At 52.7% G+C, this 18441-nt stretch overlaps 9 protein-coding genes across 9 annotated transcripts; 3 read left to right on the top strand and 6 right to left on the bottom strand.

Annotated features, from left to right (window-relative positions):
* Positions 1–221: 221 nt before the first annotated feature.
* BBA_08583 (guanylate kinase) lies at positions 222–1076 on the bottom strand (the record flags this gene model as incomplete). Its single annotated transcript, XM_008603680.1, has 3 exons — positions 222–482; positions 578–885; positions 1067–1076. The coding sequence occupies 3 exons, from the start codon at positions 1074–1076 to the stop codon at positions 222–224; spliced, it is 579 nt and encodes a 192-aa protein (XP_008601902.1).
* Positions 1077–1458: 382 nt separating this feature from the next.
* Positions 1459–1804, top strand: BBA_08584 (diphthamide biosynthesis protein; the record flags this gene model as incomplete). Its single annotated transcript, XM_008603681.1, has 2 exons — positions 1459–1656; positions 1745–1804. The coding sequence occupies 2 exons, from the start codon at positions 1459–1461 to the stop codon at positions 1802–1804; spliced, it is 258 nt and encodes an 85-aa protein (XP_008601903.1).
* Positions 1805–2893: 1089 nt separating this feature from the next.
* On the bottom strand, positions 2894–3355 carry BBA_08585 (uncharacterized protein; the record flags this gene model as incomplete). The annotated part of the gene is made up of 2 exons (XM_008603682.1): positions 2894–3045; positions 3103–3355. The coding sequence occupies 2 exons, from the start codon at positions 3353–3355 to the stop codon at positions 2894–2896; spliced, it is 405 nt and encodes a 134-aa protein (XP_008601904.1).
* A 4087-nt stretch (positions 3356–7442) lies between these two features.
* On the bottom strand, positions 7443–10852 carry BBA_08586 (leucyl-tRNA synthetase; the record flags this gene model as incomplete). Its single annotated transcript, XM_008603683.1, has 2 exons — positions 7443–10730; positions 10790–10852. The coding sequence occupies 2 exons, from the start codon at positions 10850–10852 to the stop codon at positions 7443–7445; spliced, it is 3351 nt and encodes a 1116-aa protein (XP_008601905.1).
* Positions 10853–11290: 438 nt separating this feature from the next.
* BBA_08587 (uncharacterized protein) lies at positions 11291–11878 on the top strand (the record flags this gene model as incomplete). The annotated part of the gene is made up of 3 exons (XM_008603684.1): positions 11291–11525; positions 11610–11680; positions 11738–11878. 3 exons carry the CDS (start codon positions 11291–11293, stop codon positions 11876–11878), a joined length of 447 nt encoding a protein of 148 aa, XP_008601906.1.
* A 158-nt stretch (positions 11879–12036) lies between these two features.
* On the bottom strand, positions 12037–12699 carry BBA_08588 (clathrin adaptor complex small chain; the record flags this gene model as incomplete). Its single annotated transcript, XM_008603685.1, has 2 exons — positions 12037–12540; positions 12631–12699. The coding sequence occupies 2 exons, from the start codon at positions 12697–12699 to the stop codon at positions 12037–12039; spliced, it is 573 nt and encodes a 190-aa protein (XP_008601907.1).
* Positions 12700–13073: 374 nt separating this feature from the next.
* BBA_08589 (frataxin-like protein) lies at positions 13074–13789 on the top strand (the record flags this gene model as incomplete). Its single annotated transcript, XM_008603686.1, has 2 exons — positions 13074–13439; positions 13535–13789. 2 exons carry the CDS (start codon positions 13074–13076, stop codon positions 13787–13789), a joined length of 621 nt encoding a protein of 206 aa, XP_008601908.1.
* A 459-nt stretch (positions 13790–14248) lies between these two features.
* Positions 14249–14614, bottom strand: BBA_08590 (uncharacterized protein; the record flags this gene model as incomplete). Its single annotated transcript, XM_008603687.1, has 1 exon — positions 14249–14614. One exon carries the CDS (start codon positions 14612–14614, stop codon positions 14249–14251), a length of 366 nt encoding a protein of 121 aa, XP_008601909.1.
* A 432-nt stretch (positions 14615–15046) lies between these two features.
* BBA_08591 (hexose transporter) lies at positions 15047–17811 on the bottom strand (the record flags this gene model as incomplete). Its single annotated transcript, XM_008603688.1, has 6 exons — positions 15047–15420; positions 15468–16180; positions 16229–16711; positions 16767–16844; positions 16907–17460; positions 17707–17811. The coding sequence occupies 6 exons, from the start codon at positions 17809–17811 to the stop codon at positions 15047–15049; spliced, it is 2307 nt and encodes a 768-aa protein (XP_008601910.1).
* Positions 17812–18441: the final 630 nt, after the last annotated feature.

Below are 18441 nucleotides of genomic sequence, written 5' to 3' on the forward strand. Positions count from 1 at the left end.
AACTACCAGAACGACGAGATCAACTGTAAAGATACCCCACGAGTATGAGAGCCAGTCATCCATGTCTTTAAATCCTGTACCACAGATGACGTAGAAAGTATGAGAATCGAAAGAAGCGCGAATGCAATGCGCAGGCCAGCTCGCCAGTGTATGTTTATTTGTTCAACGGTCTATGCTTTCTAATTTGCTCGCTTCGTTCGCACCCCTTTTCTCACACAGTGCTATTGCTCGATGGGCTTGTAGATGAAGGCATCGAGCTCCTTGTAAGCCGTCTCGAGGTCGTCGTTGACAATGATGAGGTCGTGGACGCCGGGGGTCTGCGAGTACTCGAGCTCCTTGTTGGCCTGCGCCAGGCGCTTCTGGACGCTGGCCTCGGTCTCGGTGCCGCGGCCGCGCAGGCGCTGCTCGAGCTGCTCGAGCGACGGCGGCGCGATGAAGACGTAGCGGGCCTCGATGCTCGAGTTTTTGATTTGCTTGACGCCCTGGAAAAATGTTAGTCATTGTTCTTCTCGTGTGGACCTAGGACTGAGGTCAAGTAGGAGATGGAAGCAGGACCATCCTGCCGGGGACTGCGCACCTCCATTTCAATATCCAAGAGCACGATGCGACCCTTTTTCGTCTGCTCCTCAATCGTCATCTTGCTGGTGCCGTAGCGGTTGCCGCCAAACTGGGCGTGCTCGACAAAGCCGTCCTTGGCAATGAGGTCCTCAAAATCCTGCATCTGCACAAAGTGGTAGTGCTTTCCGTCCTCCTCACCGGACCGCGGGGCGCGGGTGGTGTGCGAGACGGAGAGGCAAAAGGCGTCGGGGTGGCGTTCAAATAGGAGGTTATAGAGGGTACCCTTGCCGACGCCCGAGGGGCCGGAGATGACGACAGGGCGGCGGTCTGTATTTCCAGCATCACGGTTGGGTCAGCAAGACCATCCCACAGAAGAAGAAAGAAGAAGGATGACCGAATGCTATCTTTTTTTGCTTAGGCCGTAGCGGTGACGAGATGGCGGGGTGTTTGCTTAAGGGGCCAGCGGGGCAGAGGAATGTAAACGACTAAAAAAGACAAAAAAACGTACCGGTAGCCATGGTCGCCATGCTGCGCAAAGATGGTCGTGAAATCGGAAAGGATCGAGTAAGGTATCTAGCAAGCAAACGCGCCGGCATGGAAACAAGGCAAACCAAAAGAAACAAAGTTCCGAGACAAGAAAAAGATCTATATTTAATAGAGGGGCAAGTTTTCGAAAGGGTTCAACGCGATAGACGGCAAGCCAAGGCACCAGTGGAGCCGGCTCATCCCCGGAGGCTGTGCGCAGGTGTGGCGACTCAACTCTTCAAGATGCGAATTTGACAGTCGAACATTTATTTACCCCTCCAACTTTATTTTTACCCTCCGCCAAGTTCTCTATACCTTTCTATCTGACAAACAAAGTCTCCCATTCATATTTCCGTCACGCACAAAGGCACCACCATGTCCGACGACGACAACCTGTCCATCTACGACGAAATCGAAATCGAAGACATGACATTCGACGACGCCCTGCAGACGTACTTTTATCCGTGCCCGTGCGGCGACCGCTTTCAGATTGCGCTCGACGACCTGCGCGACGAGCAAGACGTTGCCGTATGTCCGAGCTGCAGCCTCATGATTCGCGTCATTTTCGACCTGGTAAGTCTTGTCTCTTTTCTTTCTTTACTTCTTTCTTTTTTCTGCGCCAGACTAGGCGTCCAGGTTGGCTAACTACTTGGAATTCTAGGACGATTTGCCCCAGCCGCCGCCACCAGGGCCAGGGAATCCGATTCCCATTGCCGCGTAAATTGCGCCGGCTTGCCAAGTCGCTCCAACGTTACTCAATACTAGGAGGACAGACGTACAGAAATCTCACGAATGAAACGAGTTCACGATGGCGAGATGCGACATGACAGAAGGGGGACTGGGTGCATTTCAAACGACAACAAGAAAAAAATGGGAGGAGAGGAGGGGAGAACATTCACTAACCTTGCGTCTCTCAGTGGCTCTTTGTGTATATATGTTCGGTGAGGGGAATTTGGATAAGGCAAATTTGGATATCATTATGCCTAGCGACACGGGCTCATAGCATTGGAGTTGGGATACCAAAAGCTCAATTTTCAGGGTTTCAATTAGTATTTAATGTTGAAGTAAGTTTTCAACTTTTAACCTTTTTCCAGGGAATATAGATTCATTGGTCATGCACAATCACGATTCGGACAGTACATCTCTCATACTTTGTGATCCTTCATTCTTCTATGTTATCTGACCCTGACAAGTAAATGCCAACAAAATCAGTAGCGAGGCAATGCCGTCGCAGTCTATCCGGGGAACGTAGTGATCAAAACAAGACAGCCTCTGTCTGATCCGACATCTCGACTGAAAAAAATAATCGAGCAACATATCCTTTGCCACAAAGGCTGAAGAGATATCGCAACTATACAACTTTTAAATCATCCTCATTTTCCCTTGCAATACATGGTCCTACATGTATGTCGAAAAAAACCCCTCGAAATGCAAGTTGTGTATCTGTTTATGCCGTGTGAAATAAAAATGCAAAAGAGCAAGAGTCTAAAAGACTTGTGTGAAAAAAAAATAAGCAAGGCTTGGTGGTATCTTCAAACGCCAACGTCCTGCCAGGGACGGTGAATGAGTCCGAACAAGGTAGGTGACACTCGTGCAAAAAAACGCCAAGGTAAAAAGGTATTAACGCGTGCGCCGTAGTGTCGTGTATAGTCGAAAGTGAATGGGCATTATATATACGGATCGGTGTGCCCGTAGAACGGGGTCATTATTCGTAGTTTTTGGGTGTTGATTTGAATGATTGGCAGCAAGAATGAGCACCAAACGTCTCATGGCCGGCCATGAGCCTCGAGCGGTGGTAGACGGAGAGCAGCTAGAGCAGCATGAGGCTCATGATGCAAAAGCCCAATAGACCGACCATGGAACCCTGCATTTGCGGCAGAATGGCACCACCCGTGGCATCGGCGGATTTGGAGCTGGTAGCATTGGCGTGGGAAGTCGTCTCGGGTGTGGCTGTTGATTGCGCTGGAGAATTGTTGGCCGCCATGTCTTGGTCAGAGGATCTGGGGCGCAGAAACATACCTGTAGTGTGCGTGGAGGAGTTGGCCGGGCCGGCTGCCGTCTGGGGCGAAAGCGACGAGGCGACAACGGTGGCATTGTTGATCGAAATGGGCTCTGAGCTGGCAGCAACGCCGATGGCGGTAGCAACGGGTAGCGAAGATGGCGAGGAGGCGAGGCTGACGGAGGAAGGTAAGGCGCCGTCGCTGTCGCCGGGGATGCCAGCGTTGGCGGCCATTGCCAAGCTGGCAGTAACAAATATTTGTAAGACGCGCATGGCCAAGAATGTGATTGAATGCAGGTTGAGAGAGAGAGAAAGCTAGCAAGGCTAAGCTGATTCAAGATGCAAGAGGCAGAACAAGATCGAATTGGCCCCCCACAGGTCTTGGCAGCGGATGGGATCTCTGACTAGGCAGTCCCAGGGTCGAGGCGGCGAATCGGAAAAGTCTTGGCTGGAGTCGCACGAGTAAGAGTTGATTGTTGGTTGGTAAACGAAGACTGTATTTGCGACAACAAGAGTAAAGCGAGTGATGTAAGCAGTTCGGTGAAGATGCTTCTGAAGAGTGGTGCGCGTTTGAGGGTGGATTGAGAGAGGTCGAGAGGAGCAGGAAGAGGAAGGGATGAAAAGAATGGAGGAGATTGGGAATGGATATATGGGATCTGAAGGAATTGGGGCCAGGAGACGGCAGAAGCGAGCGTGGTGGTAAGAAGAGAGAAAGAGTTGGAGACGTGTGAGAGAGAAAGCAAGGAGTAGAGAGCATTGGGGGGCTTGGGGGCGTATCCTGGCGTGAGAGCCTGAGAGGGAGTGTCGATGTGGATTTGGGGTGGATGCAGTGTGGATGTGGGCGCAGCAGGGGGACGTTGAGTGTGGCGCCGCTGCTGGTACAAGCAAGGATTTTCGTGCACCTGTGGAAGATCATGCAACAGGAAGGTGGTTGTTTCTAAATGATGAACTGGAGGAGGTCTGAAGGAGAAGAAGGATGAAACAGTACAAAGGTCATGCGTTGAGAGCATTGAGAGCAAAAGCTAGAAAATAAGAGAAGTGACGACAAGGCGACGCTGCTTGCAAGAGATTGCGGCACCGTTTACCAGTAATTTTTATTTTAGCTCGCTTCGCTCGAGGTACCTTTTTGGTGATGGTCAGCCACAAAGATACTTGTTATCCGGTCAGGCACGCCCTAGGTAATACAGATTAACAGGCTGCTAGCTCTATCCGTTTTGGTCGATTACTTCAACAGGGGCTTTTCGACAAACAGGGAACCTCTGGCGTGTACTGATAGTGGAGTGAAAGAAACTTTTCTTGCGTTGCTTTTCAAAACAGGCAAGGCGCAGCCCCCCTAAAATTCACTGTTGCGTACTGTACCTAGGTATTTACGAATCACTGCTAAGTTCAAACGGTAATAGCGGACGTCGTGCAGATTATGGTTATGATTAGGTACTGGTAGTGAATACGGATACATGGGATGGTTTACTGGTATCGAGCGGCCGACGTACATGCAGGCCCAATCAAGGGCTCTTCTTTTCGCTTTATTAACGCATTTATTATCCCGCTGTCGTCCTTTCTTGGCCCGGCCACACGACCACTCATAGCTGCGACAAGTCCCCTCCACACACGCACGGCTTTTAAAATGAAATAAATCTCCTGTTTCCACTGGCGAAATGGCCATGATGATCGTCGATGGTGTGGGCTGCTATAAATTGCAAAGTCGCAAACTCGGGAAAAAAACAGACAAAGACAGCCAACATCCGGTAGTCCATTTCAGGCAAAGCCGTGTCTAACATGATTGAAACAAGTCTTGCCAGTTGTAAACCTGTCGCGTAAGAGCCAAGGGACATTGTGTAATCGGCCGCGAACCAGTGGACCTCGTGCCTCATCGTGGCCACGTGTACCGAGTTGTGCAAATCATTGTGTCAGCATCATCATGCAGTACTAAGCCTCGCGTATCCCTGATAATCTGCCACCTGTTGTTGTTTTATTAAGAGGCCTCTTCAGTTTCGAGCAAATCACCACACAACCACACGGCCATCAGATTCCTACCCGAACCAACTTGCCGTTCACCCAAGTAAAACTTTAAACGGCCAATCGGTCTTGGCGCCTAGCCACCATCGATCATCACCAACCTTATCACCCGCGCATGCGTAATCCGTACTTTGTATGCCTGAATAGTTACTACCCATAAAAGCCCACTGCCGCAGAGCCTCACGCCACTGTCTATGAAGTCGTAAAGATAAAAATAAAATCAACCGAGACGTCACATGCCAGGTTACAGAGGCTTTTGCTTCTTTGTTAGATTAGTACTTTGTTGATCGTAAAAAGAACAGGAGTCCTCCCTCCCCCGCCCCTCCAAAGAAACCCACCTGCACCGCAATCTTTTCTAAGAACAACTCCACGCGTTGGAAAAAAAATGACTCGACGCAAAAAGCAGACGCCATCTTGCGTCATTGCCTCTGCGTTGAACCATCAGCCAGTACGGAGTAATCCTGCATCAAACACACGCTACATCCCAAAATATGCAGGCTGAGCAATGTGGTGCAGCCAAAGCCTCAAATGATTGGCTTGTACTTCGTATCTTGCTACATGTCTTCATTCTGCAGAATGGCTTATCATCAAGCTCTCAGCGGCGTCATCGCTTCTCTGTCCAGCTTTTTCTTTTCTTTTTTTTTCGCGGGAGAAAAGGGAAGATGAGAAAAAGACTCCATCGACAGAGAGGGCGGGAGGGGGGATGGCACGTTACAAGTAACACCCACCCAGAAGACCACCTCAGTGAGACCTACTACCTCTGTCATGACACAACTCGGCACTTGACAAGACTATCTTGCGTCGTACACAAGTCGACAGCCCAAGTTAACGTCAGGTTTCTCTCTTCATCTGACTGTAACCACGACATACCGACATGGCCTCGCAGTATGCAGCCCGTGGTGCAGATACGAGGTCGTTCGGCCCTAACTAATTACAGCCACCTCCCTCAGCCTCGTCCTCTTTCCACAGTCAGTCGGCCCGCTTGTTATTCTCGCATACCCACTGGCGCCACTTTACCAGCTTCCAACGTGTCGCGACAATGCCATGGTGCATGTAATACGGGACACACTGATTTTTATTTTTACCCTGCGCCAAGTCTTGCAAAGACAAAAAAAAAAAAATTCTCCGACAACTTTCTGCCAATTACTTTTTTTGGTCTTGCTCCCGATTTGTGTTTTTAATTGTCTCTTGAAACTCTGTAGTTTTTCAAAACACCATTCTCAACTTGGACACGCCTTACAAGTAATACATGCTCACACCTACAACACGCAAACTGCACAATAACATGCATTGTGTTATAACCAACAGGCACGCAATCCGTTCGCCATCGAGATGCCGCACTCCTTTCAAGCAAGGCTCGCTCGCCGCATTTCTTTTTACCCCAGCCTGATACACAACTGTTTCTCTTTTGCATGTACGAGTCAGCTCCGCAGGTTCCCATTAAATACTACCACAATCACAAGTCTCAACGTTGTAAAAGAAGTTAGACGAGCTTGCCTGACCTGGTAGGAGCGAACTCCGCTGTTCCTCACAGCCACATAATACCAGTCAGTTACTCTGTAACTTGGTTACCTCTTTTACCGATATAACGATCCGCTAGCGGTAATGCCAGGTCAGACCACCTCGTTCATAATCAAACACATTCGTTTGCCAATAGCACGATCGAGAACCGGCCAAATGCTTTTGCGCGCACGCCCAAGAGCCTCACCTCAAACAACCCCCACGTGGGTGCGAGAATGCCTGGCTTGAACATTTGCTCATCTCCGCCCCATGCTTCTTCCGCTGACAACCCTTGCCTTGGTCGGTACCCACCCAGCTGACCTTGTTCACCGCGCCAGGCTCCCCTGTCTTCTGCAATTTTAAACGTTGGTGGTAAATTAGCAGAAATGATCTAGACCGATGCCAACCCGAGTATCGCTTTCAGAAGTCGACACAGCCAAGAGCCATCGCCATCGGTACCTGGTTCATCGTGCGTTCTTCCTTACCGGCTTGGCATCGCCTCGGGAAAAAAAGGGCTATCACTCTCGTCAGCCTCCTGGTATATTGATGCACAGGCCAATCTTTCTGAATTGACAGTTTTGCATACTCTCGACTCTGGCCATTGTTACATGTGATAAATACCATCACCTCAATGGTGGTGTCCTAGATAACTCTTGCTGGCTTCTCGCAAGTCTGCAGGCAGTGACACAGTAAAGACGTCATCCCATCATTATTATGAAACGTCTTTATTTGTTTATTTCATTTCTTGATTCTTTCATATATAGTCTATGCAGATCACTGCAGACCCTCAAATTCAACATGACAAAGTTTTCTTCATGTAGCATAGGTTCGTCTTTTTGAACATCTACGCCTCGATATTCTCAAACACAAACGTAGGGTTGCCAGGCACCGCATTTTCGGCGAGCACATTGTTAATCTCCACCGTCTTGCCGTCCAAGAGGCTCGTTCCCTTCTTGCCGCCCTCTTCCACCGCCAAGAGCTCAAGATCCGCCAAGACGGCACCGCGCTTCAAGCTCGGCACCATTTGCAGGAGCGTCTTCTTCTCGTCAAACGCGAGCTTCTGCTCCAGCACCACCGACGCGGGCTCGCCCATCGTCAGGCGACGCTTCAGCGCCTGCACAAACGGCATTGCCTTCTTCATCTCGCCCATCTTGCCAATTTTCCCATTCAGCTCCTTGTCGTTGACCGAGTTTGTCGCCGGGTCCCACATCTCCTTGAGAAGCTCCAGGTACTTGGCTTGCCATGCCGGGAACGTCTCCGACAAGTAAATAGTCAGCTTCTTGGGCTTCTTGGGATCAAACGCCGTCTCCTTCCCCTTCAGCTTCTTCTTCAGCTGCTGGCCCTCGGCCGAGTTGACGTTGGATGCCGTGTTGCGTACGTACTCGCGCTTGGCCGACAGCGCAGCGTCAACTTCGTCCACCTCTGGGAATGTCGCGTACTGGATAGACTTTTCCTTTTTGAGCACCTCGAGCCAAATGTACTCAGCCCAGTGGGGTGCGACGACGGCCAGAAGAAGAGCCTGCAGCTCGATGTAGCGCAGGACCGTCTGCTTGTGCATTTTGATGTTGGCGGCCGCACAGGCCTCGCGATAGAAATCTCTCGCCGTCACCAGCTCGTACAGGCCAGCCTTGAGGGCAAGCTTGAAGTTGGTATCCTTGTACTGCTGAACCGACTCGCGTGCAAGGGCATTCATGTCGTTAATGAAGAGAGCATCCTGAAAGTCATTGACTTCACCTTCACGAAGGCTAGCCTCGGCGTTGCTCATCTCCTCGCACCACTCACGGAGGTTGTACAGACGCAAAATGTTGTTGTCTGCGACGTCCTCTTCCAAATTGCAGTCACCAATACCGTCACCAGCGTCAGCCATGGCAATACGCGAAGCGTCACTGCCAAACTTGGCCACAAGCTCCTGAAGAGTAAGGAAGTTGCCGGTACTCTTGGACATCTTTTCACCGTTCAAAGTCAAGTGGCCGTTGACACGGATACCACGGGGCCAGTACTCCTGTGGGAACATGGCCAAGTGGATGTAGAGGAAAAAGGTCAAGTGGTTGGGCAGGAGATCCTTGCCAGAGACACGCATGTCGAGAGGGTAAAAGTACTCAAACTCACGACGCATACTCTCGAGGTTTTCTCGCGAAATGTTGGACTCCTTGAGGACAGACTCATCAAAGTCGCGGCGGCAGAAAATGTAGTCCCAGACATTGTCGGTCATCTGGTCAGCGGAAATGCTAAACTTGCCAGGCTTGCTACCGAATAGATCGCTGTGCAAAAAGTGGGCAACAGTATAGTACGACATGTAAATGGTCGAGTCACTCAAACTCTCAACAATGAATTGAGGATCCCATGGGAGCTTGGTGCCAAGACCAAATGAGCGAGCGCAAGCCCACTGGTTGAGCCAGTCGAGGACGCCCTCAAGAGCATTTTTAGTATCAGCCGAGAAGGAGTCCAATCCGTTTTCGACCCATCCGAGAGCAGTCTTCTTCCACTCCTCCTCACCATAGTCGAGGTACCACTGGTCCATAAGGGAGACAATGCAGTCGTCGCCAGAACGGGAAACAACCTTGCGCTCGGGCTCAGAGTAGGCAAAGGCCTGACCGGCCGCAATCATGTCGGCGCGGACTTTGGGCTTGGCGACTTCGACCTTTTCGCCCTTGTAAGCGCCAACCTTGATGATACCTTGATAAAAGCCCTCCTTGTACGCGAGCTCCTTGGCCTCCTCAAGCTGCTTAGTGTCCTTGGGGGACGCAATCTTGAGCTTCTTGACGAGGAAGGGGGCGCATAGATCGCCGTAGGAGGGGGTCTCGATAATGGGGAAGATTTCGAGCTCGGCCCACTCCTTCTTAATGCCATAGTAGTCGGCCTTCTTAGCCAGGTCAGTGACCGTGGCAAAATCGTCAGGGCTGTCAGATGGGACCGAAGTGACGACACCGGTACCCTTGGTTGGGAGAACGGTGTCCATAGGTAGGACGCGGACGCCTTCCTTGTGCAGAGAGAGAGGGGCATCCACGAGGGTACCGACAAGGTCAGTTCCAACAATGTCCATGACCTTTTCAATGACACCCTCCTGGGCAAAAACACCCTGGTAGGCCATGTTGCGGGCAGCACGCTCGGTGATCAGGTAGTAGTCTGTCTCGTTAACCTTGAAGATGCCATAGTTGATCTTAGGGCCGACGAAGCAGCACGTCTGACCGTACATGGTTTCGGGTCGTAGTGTGGCTGGTACGAGGAAGACATTGGCATTGGCGGGAAGGCCGGCCTTGACTTTTTCGGCAGCCTTTTCGCACCACTCAAGGACCTTGAGTTTCAGGGCGGTATATTCTTGAGGGTTGACAGCCTCGCCTTCGGCGCGGTCGTGGTCCATGCAGGGCTGGCGATCCTTGATGGAATAGATGGTGTAGCGCTTGCCGAACTTGATTTTCTTGAGCTCGCGGAGGCGGTTCATCTGCCAACGGACAAAGGCATCGTAGTAGGGATTGGCGTCGGTGGTGACAAAGGTTCTGCGCCAGTCGATGCGGCAGCCGAAATCTGTCAAGTCGCGGATGGTGAGGGGAGGAAAGTATTGAAGCCAGTGGCTCGAGTCGGCAAACTTGTGGATTTCGTTGAGAGGCACGCCAATGGACTTCATAATCTGGAACTGGTATTTGGCCTTGATAGTCTTGGCGTTGGCCTTGCCCTTGGTGGCCTTGAACTTGGTCGGGTCCTCCTTGACCTGCTTGACGGCGGGCTTGGGAGCCTCCTCCACAGCCTCCTCCTCCTCGGCGTTGTAGCCGGAGAAGTCGTCGCCAAACATCCCAATCTCCTTGACAAGCTTATCGGCGCACGCCTTGATGGGCATTCCGGTGCAGTGGAAGCCCATGGGGAAGAGAGCGCGCTTGCCCTGCATGCGGGCGACGCCGGCCGAGAACTCGACCTTGGACACGGTGAGGGCGTGGCCGGCGTGCATGGTACCGTTCATGTAGGGGTAGGCTGACGTGCCAAAGAACTTGGGGTATTTCTCTCGCAACTCGCTCGCGGAAATGGAATGGAGGGGAATCTCCTCAATGGTCGGCGCATCGGTGTGAAAGACGCCGTCTTCGGCCCATTTCTTCTGGTACTTCTTCTCAATGGCGATTAACGAATCTCTCTTCTCAGTCTGCGCCGTGTTAGAAACTTGTCACCCGTTGATTTGTCTCCGATATTGAATATACGTACGCCTTTCAGCTCCTTGGTCTTGGAAATTGCAAGACCGTCCATGGCCTTGGTAGCGTCGGCCATGATTGCGATTATCTGTCAAATGCGAAAAAAAAACACTTTTGGTGACTGCCTGGCCAGAGAAGTGCAGAGCAGCAGTCCTCGGCGCAAATATCTATAGGATGCTTCTCGAACCGGTCTACTGTGACTTGCTCCGTCAGCACTGCTCCCAGTGCTTTGTAAAATCAGGCAGTGGGTGCGAAGCTCCTTGCAAGATTGTGACTCAACAAGGTGGGATACTTTCCTCGACTTTTTGGAGGGGTGAAAACCAAAGACGCGGGGCAAACGCCAGGGCGCTGTGGTGGCTGAAAATCTGTGGCGGTGCCGTTGATGTGGCGTAGCTTTTTGACCGGCCTGTGGAGCTCGGCGCCGTCATTCGAGAAACGACATCATCGCAGTTTATCGCTTGCTATGCAGACATCATTCGCAGCACAATTCACATCCTGAGCTACGACACATACAATGATTCCAACGCTAATACGGAGAATGGCGCAGCCCGCCAAGAAAGCGGCCGTCAAGTCGGCGCAGGCCAGCAACTTTGTCCGGACCAAAAAAGTCTGGCCGCCCAACTTTAAGGAGCTGAGCCAGCAGCAGCAGCTGCGCTTTGAGAAAAAGTACAAGCGCCGCGTCACTCTGGCTAGTCAAAGGCCGCGATGGGAAAAGGGCGTCAAGTACGCGCAGCTGGCGACCATTGCGGGTGAGTAGTTGCGCTCCGACTGCGGCGTGAAGCCATGTAACGAAAGCATCGCTGACTCTTTTTTTTTTTTTTTTTAACTCGTAGCTGCTTTGGTGTGGCTCTTGTTTTACTCCGAATTTGAGTGGTGGGGGCAAAAGTATAAGCCATCTGAAGAGGTATGTATTTCGTTGACTTTGGTGAGATTAGAAGTTCCTCGCTAACTTGATACCTAGATTCGTCGTCGCGCGCAATACCTTTTTGGCGTCATGGATCCTGACAAGCGCTACGAGCGGCGCAAAGACATGGTTGAGCCAGCCAGCGCCAGCAGCGCCGGCAGCGACAGCACTGACAACAAAGAGTCACCCTCAAAGTAACTTGTATGATACACCGACGAAGCATCTTGTACCAATTATTACCTGTATATACCCTGTCAAAATAACGTCCCTTTTTATGCATCTATCGCAGTAGAAAAAAAAGAAAACAAAGTGCCAATGCAGTCTCGTGAGTGTGCTTTTTGCTTCACGCATCATGTTCATCGCCCAGCCCAGCCAAAGTTGCCGCCCATGCCAATACTCAGCCCCGATCCCAACCCGGCGCTCCGTCCCTCATTGACCGGCCTCTTGGCCACCGTACCCTGCGCCCTGACCCCTGCGACGATGCGATCCAAGCTCGTCTCGATGACGACGCCGCCAATAATCATCTCGGACAGCGCGGCGTGCAGCGTCTCAAAGTTGAAGATGAGGTCCAGCTCGCAGACATTCTCAAAGAGCTTGTCGAGCGCCTCGACGTAGACCTGGATCAGGTCGATGAGGGCCAGCGGCGACTCGGTCGACGTCGAGATGACGATGAAGTAGAGCGTCGCGTAGTTGCGGTAGGTGACGAGCGACGGCACGTCGTTTTGCTCCTCGGACGAGCCGTGCGCTGTGCCCGAGGCAGCGAGGAGGGGCGGAAGCGGGAGGAAGTTGCAGGAGCTCGCGGGGCGGTTCGACACAAGGGTGAATATTTCGGAAATGAGGCGCTGCTGGATGCTCGTGTCCTGAGAGAGAGATGGAGAGTTAGTTCTTTTCTTTCCCGACTACCCCATCGTGGCTTTGCGCTTCTGGTGCAGCGCAGGGCACGGGCTCACCAGCTGTGTGTAAAACTTGGTCAGCCGCGGCTGGCCCTGGCCGTTAAAGACCAGAAACGCATTAATCATGGTTCAAGGTCCAGCCCGGTCATGTTCATGTTGTCTTTGCAACCCCGTCTCTTCAACGCTTTGCCGCCTTGCCGTGGTGGGGTGAGCACGAAAGGCCAAGACCCGCACATGACGAGCTGCGCGCAGCTCTGCCAATATGCGCTCCGCAATTGGCCAACATGTCTGTATAGCTTCTGCAAGCTCTCGCCATCTTTTTTCTTTCAACGCGGGGGAAAGAAAACGCATCGCTTTTCGTACGACCTATCAACTGAGACAGCAAACAATTCCTCCAGCCCCTCATCGAATTGTCCACAAGGAGAACCGTATATCCTTGTTGCAAAGGCTCCCCCGACAGCTTGCAGCTTCCTCACGCCTTTCACCAGAGCCGTTTCGTCATGTCTCGCTCCAGCCTCGTCCAAGCCTCGCGGCTCGCCTCACAAACTCTCTCAAGGTCCGCCGCGCCTTCGTCCCGTGCCGCTCTCCGCCCTCTCCCGGCTCTCCTCTCCCACAGCGCCGCCGCCTTGCGCCAAGTACCCAGCGGCCGGCGACACCTCTCGCTGTCGACGCCGCTCCGCAAGGGCATCATGCCCGACACCGATTCGCCGGTCAAGGAGCCGCTCGCCTCGCCCGAGCCCACGTACGGCGCCGTTGAGCTCACCGAAGCCGAATACCACGACATTGCCGACGCGTATCTCGAGGGCGTGCTCACGCAGTTTGAAGCGCTGCAGGACACGCGGGAAGACATTGACATTGAGTTTGCTGTTTGTTCCCCCCCTTCCCGTCCCTTGTGCGCCCCAAAAATACAATACACACCCTGTTCATCGCTAACACTGCTGCTTTCTGCCAAAAAAAATAGTCTGGCGTCATGACAATCACACACTCGGACAAGGGCACGTACGTCATCAACAAGCAGCCTCCCAACAAGCAAATATGGCTGTCGTCGCCCCTCTCCGGGCCAAAGCGATACGACTGGTGCGTCGTCGGTGAAGGCCAGACCGACAAGGAGGGTACCGGTCAGGGGCGCTGGATCTACGGCCGCGACGGCAGCAGTCTGAATGACCTCATCCTCGAGGAGCTGGGCGTGGACCTTTCGACGGCCGCTTCGAGCTAGGCGTCTACGTCCCTCGAGCCGGACCGCTGAAACAAAGAATTTCCAGAGATAAGAGTCTTTTGTATGTATTATTGTAGCTCAGCATCATGCGCAATGTATCATAGTGTTTTTCAATAGCTCAGAAACATAAACAGAGGGTAACTCGCTCCTGTTTACCTGTATAGTACAAGAATTTCGATATGCAAGCCTTTGGCATTCGACCGTCTTTCTATTGCACCCCAACCGAAGTATTCTCATCCCAAACGCCAATGTATTGTACAAGTGCATAGACTACTCATCTGCTGCAAATCACCGCAGACACAGCCCCATTGATTTATTCAGCATCGCCACCGTCGCATCGTAGTGCTCAAACGCATGTTCGTGTCGCTCCCTTTCGTTGGCCCTAAAATCCCCCACACACCCCGTTAGCTATTCCCTCTTCCTCACTTTACTCACACCTAGGTTCAGGTGCCATTCAACTTACGGCTTCTTGTTCCATATCACCGCCCTTCGCCAGCGCCTCGTCGGCGCCGCCCGCTCGCTGTGCATCCGCACCAGGTTCCGCAGGATACGGTGCTCCAGGCCGCTCTGCCGTCCTGCGGCCGACAAAAACCAGAGCGTTCGCTTGATGGCTTCCGGGTCCCAGCCAGCCGCCGCCGTCGTCGTCGTAGTTGTAGTCGTCGGTACAGTCGCAGTCGCAGGCGCAGTCGCTGCCGGACGTTCACGAAAGGCGAGCCGGATCTGGTCGCGCACAATGTAGCGCGCGGGGATCGAGTAATGCACGCCGCGCAAGAGGCCCTTGTACAGGTGCCTGTACGCATGCAGGACCTCTTGACGGCTAGCCATGTGGACTTTCTCGTCGAGGCTGCTTCGAGAATACAGAGTTGGGAGAGTGGAAGCTTCAGCAAAAGGGTCCGCTCATGGTGGGCAGAGCGCAGTGTGGGCCTTGTTTTACGACTCGTCGTCACTTGCAGATCTGCATCTGCTCCTAACTACAGGCACGTACGAGCTTAAAGTATTCCCGGATGATGTGTCTTATAAATCAAGGTAGCGACAAAGTCGGTTGTCAAGTAAGTCCCATTCTAAATTTTTGTTTCCATAGAATCAAGCCACCGCAAGGTCGTGTAACCTAGCGTGTCCCGTCCTGTGTAATAGCAGCGTACCGGTGCTTGCCCAACCCAAGCTGCGCTTGCTGGAGCTGCCATTAATTCCGGGTGACAACGCTCCATCTAGATGCAAGGCTGTTTTGCTCGAAATCAAAATGCAAGCATTTACGTTCTAGTTCCTGTTTCCGCTACCGCTTCTAGCGCTGTTGTCTTGCTGTCCAATTGGTGTATAGCGTCCATGACTGCTGAGACCACTACGGCCGCTGCCACGGCTTTCTGAACGGCCGCGTACTACTCTGTTGAGCCAGGCGCCAACACTGCGGTCCTCGCCACCGCTAGTTTGCATCTGTGATTTTATGTTTTCGTCATCATCCTCGTCAATGACCAATGTGGGCAGGTCTGCGCCACTGAATGGAGAGCCAGCGCGCATCAGAGAAGCCGACTCGTCTTGAACAGAAGAGGCGCCATGGACGGTACTAGCGTCCCCAAAGATGGAATCCATTTCTTCAAGGCGAACTCCGCAAGTCTCTGGGTATGTAAAGTAGACTGCGACGGTAAGTATTGATTATCAAAAGCGACATGATTGGACTCACCAACGACAAAACTGATGACGCAAAAGAGTGCGTGAATAAGGTATAAGCGCCACTTGATCCATTCTTGCAATATAGGAGTCATCTCACCAACCAGCCAGTTGAATGCCCAGTTGGTAGCGGTAGATAGACTGGCACCTTTTGATCGAATACTGAGAGGAAGAATCTCGGGAGGATACAGCCAGGGAATCGGACCCCACGAGTAGCCGAAAGCGGCGTTGTAGATCATGACAAACAAAACGACCATCTGAGGGGTGCGCTTGACGTCCAAGAAGATAAAGTAGGAAATGAGCGAGAGAGAAATAGTCATCATGACGGCACCAGAGAGTAGGATTGGGCGGCGACCCCATCGGTCAACCAAATACCAAGGAGGAACGGTCGAGAGAAAGTAGGTGATGCCGTTGAGACCTGTCATGAGGATAGCATCGTGACCGACCCACCCAGCCGATTCAAACACATAGGGTGCGTAGTATGAAATGACATTGATGCCATTGAGCTGCGCGAGAGCTTGCGCGGACATGGCAATAAGTACGCGAGTACGGTATCGTCGAAACATGTCGGCATAGGTGCGCTCGCCCTCTTGGCGTTGCAACAAGACGGACATTTTAATTTCTTTGTATTCGTCGCGGGCCTTGGGGTTGTGAACATCGCCAGCACCGTACAGATTGGCAATAACAACCATGCCTTCTTCGTCTTGATCGGTATCTAGGAGCCATCTATAATGGTTTAGCAGAGCAAATACAAGCGGCAGCGTAGTGACGGACCTGGGAGACTCCACGATGATTAGACTACCGAGAGCGAGCAAGGCACCCATGACACACTGCATGAGCAAGGGGATACGCCATGACAAGTTATTCTTGATGAAACCACAGCCATAATCAACCCAGACGGAGGTGGTGTAGCCGATCACATTGCCGGAGAATTCTATGCAGGCGAGCTTGCCTCGGTTGTGTGGGGGCGAGATTTCGGATTGATAGACGGGTACAATGGTGGAGAGCATGCCAACACCAAAACCGGCAATAATACGACCGAGCATCATCATGGCCATGGTGGTAGCTAGAGTTTGGAGAGCACCGCCAACGAAGAAGATGCAGGAGCCATAAAGGATAGTTTGTCTGCGGCCAATGACATCACCGAGGCGGCCGACAATCAAGGAGGATACAAAGGCACCAATCTCTAAAATGGCAACCATGGTTCCAACGGCTGCTTTTGAGGGGTGTCCAAAGTAGTCGATAAAGTACGGTCCGCTGGGTACTGATTAGCCAAGGCAACGGGAGAACAGCGCTTCGTAATTGAACGTACGTGATGATGCCGGACATGACACCTTGGTCATAGCCAAAAAGGAATACGCCAAGTGAGACGAAAATGCTAGTAAAATACCTAGATCGAGGAGAACCCATCAGTAATCGGCGTCTAGGTCGGGAGCATGAGACTTGACGTACAAGAGGGGCTTGCCTGTTAGGCCGTGAAGGCCACCGGTTCGGCCTGCCATAATGGAGCCGATGCAGCGTTCGGCACGAGTGGGACGTCGTGGTGGCGGGTTGGGGATGCGGATCGCGTCCTTGTCGATATGGTGGTAATGGCTGGATGAGGAGCGATGTCGACTGGGGGGCGAGGGCGTGCGGATGCGGACCTTTTTAGAGCCGCGATCGGGACGTTGACGGTGCTTGGGGACGGCGGCGAGGAGCTCAGCCTCGATGTCGTCGGGGAGCTGGAGCCGGACGGGGTCGTGGAGGTCGTCGTAGCGATCGCCAATGTCGCCGGTGTCGGTCCAGGACGACTCGGAGTCGGAGGACGCGGGGCGGTTGTGGCCGGCGACGGGGCGGGTATCGGCGGAAGATGAGAGTCGGGACGGCGGGTGGTGGCGATGGTCGTGATGGGAAGCGTCGTCGTTCTGGCGCGGCTGGATGGTGCGCAAAGGTATGTTGGAAGGGAGACGGCTGCCCTTGTGTGGAGGAATTTTGAGAGATCGGGGCTGTCTTGCAGCAGCGCCCACCTGCAGTCTAGAACTAGGAGGAGAGCTCGACGCTTAAAGTATAAAAATCACCGGGGAGGGCCGGGCGGGCGGAGAGTTGTGGGCTGTACAGAGACGGTGGTGTGCGCGTGCAGCCAAGACCAAGCCAAGCAAAATGCAGGCAAAGTTGAACAGCAAGACGAAAAAAAAAGTCTGCTGATATTGTCGGCCGTAAATGTCGAGGTGCGTCAGGTTGTATTATGTTGCCTGAGTCTTGGTGTGGAGGACGGGAGTGGTGCAGATTGAGACAGGACTGGTACAGATGGAGCCAGGGCAGGGGGGCGGCATGCAGATGACCAGCGTGGAGGTCTGGTGGAGGTCTGAAAGGGGCATCAAGAGTCCTGCCAGCGCAAAAGACAAGATCAGGCGTGACTAGGATTGGGCCGGGATGCAGATGAGGCAGCGTCGAGAACGGTCGCGGGATGAAGCAGCACGGGTGATGGTCCAGTATAGGTCAAGTCTGTGTCGAGTATGGTGCCTGGCACAGGTGCAGAAAATGGCAGCGCAGTCGCGTGGGAGTTTGACGGACCCAAGACGGGACAAAAAAGGAGACGATGGGCCAGCGGGAATGCGATGAGACGTGGGGTGTGGAGGGTTATTGCAACGTCGGCAACAGGCTTAAAAGGTGGGCATGTCAGTGTGTTGTTGGTGCGCGATGAATGAGGGACCAAGAGAGAGAAGCGAATGTAGCCGACAAACGAGGGGTTGGCATGTCCAAGATGAAGCGAAAAGACGCGAGCGAGATGGCAGCAGGTGGTAGCAGGATGGCAGCGGGATAGCCAGCTGTAACTTGGCGAGGCAATGGGGCTTGGCTTTGGGCGGCACGAATCAAAAGTTGACCGGAATTTTGATACAGCTTATAAACGGGTGCGACTGACTAGGTGTGCTACCTAGTTATGTACGGGAGGGAACGCCTCTGACGCCAACAATAGTGAAAGTCATAACGCGGAATCAAATAGGGGC

This window comes from Beauveria bassiana (assembly GCF_000280675.1).
Source record: "Beauveria bassiana ARSEF 2860 unplaced genomic scaffold BBA_S00036, whole genome shotgun sequence".
In the NCBI taxonomy this organism is placed as follows: domain Eukaryota; kingdom Fungi; phylum Ascomycota; class Sordariomycetes; order Hypocreales; family Cordycipitaceae; genus Beauveria; species Beauveria bassiana.